Genomic DNA, 4,074 nt, shown 5'->3' on the forward strand with positions numbered 1-4,074 from the left:
AACAGTAATTATCTATATAGTTTCTGTAGTTTTTTCCTTTCTATTGCTTTTATTAATTACATATTGATAATTTTTATTTTTTTTGCTGTTTTGAGATTAATGGAAGGAAATTTTTACAAGGAGAGATCTGTACCACACTGGTACTGTGTGATTTGAATGAATCTAGGAACGATGTGTTGTTAGAATTACACAAGTTCAATGAGAAGAAGAAAGATCCTTCTTATGTCAATGAAATTGAAGAAAGATTAAAGGCTGCAATTGCTGCAAAGAAGAAGAGAGAAACAGAAGAAAGAAAAATGGCAGCAGAAGCAAAAGCAAAGGCAGAGGGAGAGGGAGAAGAGGAAAAGAACAAAGGAAAAAGGGCAAAAAAGCAGGCAAAAAAGTTTACTCCTTCTAAATAGTGAAATAATTGATAGTTGTTAGCTGATTAGTTCAAGGGATTTTTTTAACAATGAAAAAACTTAATGTATGTGCATACATTAAGTTTAATGATGTAATTAAACTTAGTTTAAATTCTTTAGTTGTTTTTGGAATATTGATGTATGTGAATACATAAAGTAATTAAAAGGTTTATTTTTATGTTTTTTATGGGGTAACTTTTATGCAGAAAAGGGTAACTTTTATTTATAGAAAAGGTAACTTTTATTTATAGAAAGGGTAACTTTTAAGCAAGAAAAAGGTAGATTTTATTGTTAGAAATGGTAATTTTAGCAATGAAAAGGGTCACTTTTATGTAGAAAAAGGGTCACTTCTATTCATGAAAAGGGACACTTTTTTCTGTAAAATAAAAGGGTCAGGGGTTTTATGCATGAAAAGGATAACTTTTAGTGATAAAAAGGGTAACTTTTATTAACAGAAAGGGTAACTATTAGAAAAGAAAAGGTTGATTTAGTGGATAGAAACGATAACTTTTATGCATGAAAAGGGTCACTTTCATGCATAAAAAGGTTTACTTTGTAGCATAAAAAGGGTTACTTTTGTGGGTAGAAATAATAAGTTTATACATGATAAGGTATACTTTTGTGGGTAGATAGTGTAACTTTTATGCATGGAAAGGGTAACTTTTATTGATAAAAGGGTTAACTTTTATTAACAGAAAGGGTAACTATTGCCAAAGAAAAGGTTGATTTAGTGGATAGAAAGGATAACTTTTATGCATGAAAAGGGTCACTTTTATGCATGAAAAGGGTTACTTTTATGCATAAAAAGGGTTACTTTTATACGTTAAAAGGGTAACATAAGTTGATGTGTTCCAATAATTAAACATGTGCTAATAAAAGTGTCAATCACATTTTCATTAAACTAGTCACAGAGTAAAAAAAACAAAAGAAAAATAGTTTAACAATACAAGGTATATTAATTTCGAAAAAAAAATGTTCTAAAAAAGATCTTAAAAGAGTCGTAAGTTAGGTGTCTTTGATCCAAATTCTGAATTTGGAGGTGGCAGTGCTGGTTTTCTTTTTCTCTTGCTTTTTTCAAGTCCTCCTTTTGCTCTCTTGCTTCTTCCTTTTGTTACAGCCCTTTTAGGATCAAGAATTATTGGTACACATGTGCTTGTACTCGATGCTGAAGAAGCGTCAGTATTGCTTTGAGTGTTGTCTGCCACATCAGGAATGTTAGAAGCAGCTTCTGCACTTTCTTTCTGAGCAACACTAGCAAGTAAGTCTTCCACCATTTTAAGACTGTTTCTGAAGCTTTCTTCCATAAATGCTCTTGTCTCTTCATTTTCTTGACTTTTTAAGATTAGATTGTAGTATTTCCTCATCATTGTTTGCCTCCATGGAATATATTGCTGTTTAGGATCCTGATTCTTCAACCTATCCCATGCCTCTGTTTTTGCAAACTTAGTCCATCTTTTTGAAACATACTTGTCTGGTATTCTTGTTACTGAATGCAAATGTAGAATTCTGATGCAATGATAACATAACCATCCAGATGCTTTAAAGTTTTTGCAAGTACACCATACAGTTTGGCTCTCTTGTATATAATTTACTTGATGTGCAGACCATGGCTTGTCTTCTAGTGTTACTTGATAAAGTAGGCATTCTTCATTACTGCCTAACATCTGAACAGTTGTTGCCATAGAGTATCCAAACTCCTCTTCAAAATTTCTAAAGAGTGATAAAGTGAAAACCTGTACATCAAAATCATGCAGCTTCATTTAAATTGCCATATATTAGGTGTAATTTATGTATTGTCAGTTAACTTTTTACCTGTACGGCATGCTTTAGCATTCCAGATAGAGGCAGTGAAGTGAATGCTATTGACTTTCTACAAGTAAACTCATCATATTTCTCTGTGCTTCTCCAACGATTAGTTGTCTTCTTAAATATGGTATAAAATTCTGTCAAAGTAGTTGCTTTACTTGCTCTAAATCCTATGGCATGATTAGTGCTTTCACTCCTTTGTGACGATAAGATCCCTGCTGAAAAGAAATCTCTACAAAGGGCAGGACACCATTTGTCTTTCAACTCATACACTCTTTTGTACCAAGAGTGTTCTGTCAACTCATATTTTTGCAACATTGCTTGCCACTTTGCTTCGAATTCTTGTTCTGTCACACACATCTTTAACCACTGGTTGAATGCAAATTTGAATTCTTTGTCTTTTTTAAGAGCTCCAAATCTGGTTATGGCATTTTTCTCCAAATGCCATATACAAAGTCTATGTCTTGTATTAGGAATCACCTGCATTGAAAATAAAGGGGTCACTTTATGCTGTTAAAAGGGTTACTTTATGCACTAAAAAGGGTAACTTTATGCAGCTAAAAGGGTAACTTTATGTGAAAAAGGAAAACTTTATTGTCATAGCTCAAATCTGTAAGATGTCAATATAAATCTTTTACCTCTAGTATAGAATTTACCATTGCTTGGTCCTGGTCAGTGAATATTGAAGTTGGTTTTCTATCCTCCATAGCTTTGAAGAAGGTTTGTAGTAACCACACAAATGAATCTGTCGTTTCATCCCCAATAAAAGCACAAGCAAACATACAATTATGCCAGTGGTTATTTATGCCAACAAATGGAGCACATATAAGATTATATTTGTTGGTTCTGTATGTTGTATCAAAGACAAGAACATCTCCATATATCCTATAGTCTTCTAGAATCATTGAATCTCTCCAACAGATATTGCAAATTCTTCCTTCTTTGTCAAACTTCACTCTAAAAAAGAAGTTTGGATCCTCTGATTGTTCCTGACTTAAAATGTTCACTAAAGTTTGAGCATCTCCAGCCTCAATTTGTTCCATTCTTAACCTTGAGCAGAAATTCAGGTGATCTACAACACTATGGCCTATATTCTGTTCTCCTCCAGCCTCTGTAGCCATGTAATTGTAAGTGTCCATTGTAGTTAGACCTGAAGATTTCATTGTTACAACTTTTTCCTCTGTCATTTTTCTTTCAGAACGATGCAAATAATGCCACTGTGGCTTTGTTAGCTCGTGGTTATGCTGAATAACATGAGCCACCACCTCAAACTGTCCTTCTTTATTCACTTTTTCTCTTATGCATGCCTTGCAATTTGATCTTGTAATGGATACTTGTCTTGGCTTTCTTGTTTTTACATTTACATCCTCTTCATCAACCATTTCAACTAACTTTGTTTTCTTCTGACCTAAATATCTCTTTCCCTCAGCAGAACACACATAGTTTTTTCTCAGTTACTATTTTTGTGTGTTGTTTGAATCTAGTTGTATGTTTTCTTATTGAAAACCCCAGTATAGCAGCATGTTTTTCGTACAATTCCAAAATTTCTTCAAAAGTTTCTCTTACCACACCAACAAATGATCCTCTAAGATCTAAACCATAAGCATCAATTGGATTTGTATCTGTTATTTAATACAAACAAATCAGATAATAACCACAGACAGCATAAAAAAAAGGGTAACATTCGTTTCAAAATAGGGTAACTTTTATGCATGAAAAAGGTAACATTTAGGCATTGAAAGGGTTACTTTTTGCATACAATCTCAATTTTCAGCATACAATCTGAGTGTAACATTTGAGCATAAATAGGGTAACTTTTATGCATGAAAAAGGTAACATTTAGGAATTCAAAGGGTTACTTTTTGCA

At 32.9% G+C, this 4,074-nt stretch overlaps 1 protein-coding gene across 1 annotated transcript; it reads right to left on the minus strand.

Moving 5' to 3' along the window:
- Nucleotides 1–1,390: 1,390 nt before the first annotated feature.
- On the minus strand, nt 1,391–3,589 carry LOC110728460 (protein FAR1-RELATED SEQUENCE 5-like). Its single transcript, XM_021908104.1, has 3 exons — nt 2,846–3,589; nt 2,214–2,687; nt 1,391–2,134 (listed from the first exon to the last, which is right to left on the minus strand). The coding sequence occupies exons 1-3, from the start codon at nt 3,587–3,589 to the stop codon at nt 1,391–1,393; spliced, it is 1,962 nt and encodes a 653-aa protein (XP_021763796.1).
- Nucleotides 3,590–4,074: the final 485 nt, after the last annotated feature.

This window comes from Chenopodium quinoa, unplaced genomic scaffold (genome assembly GCF_001683475.1).
Source record: "Chenopodium quinoa cultivar QQ74 unplaced genomic scaffold, ASM168347v1, whole genome shotgun sequence".
Lineage (NCBI taxonomy): Eukaryota > Viridiplantae > Streptophyta > Magnoliopsida > Caryophyllales > Amaranthaceae > Chenopodium > Chenopodium quinoa.

What these genes read in the sequence shown, in the direction of transcription:
- LOC110728460 (XM_021908104.1), bottom strand. Translation starts at nt 3,589, where the DNA reads ATGGTTGATGAAGAGGATGTAAATGTAAAAACAAGAAAGCCAAGACAA. An exon ending in TGGTAAATTCTATACTAGAG is followed by an intron (nt 2,688 to 2,845) that starts GTAAAAGATTTA and finishes TTTTCAATGCAG; the next exon opens with GTGATTCCTAATACAAGACA. An exon ending in TGCTAAAGCATGCCGTACAG is followed by an intron (nt 2,135 to 2,213) that starts GTAAAAAGTTAA and finishes TTTGATGTACAG; the next exon opens with GTTTTCACTTTATCACTCTT.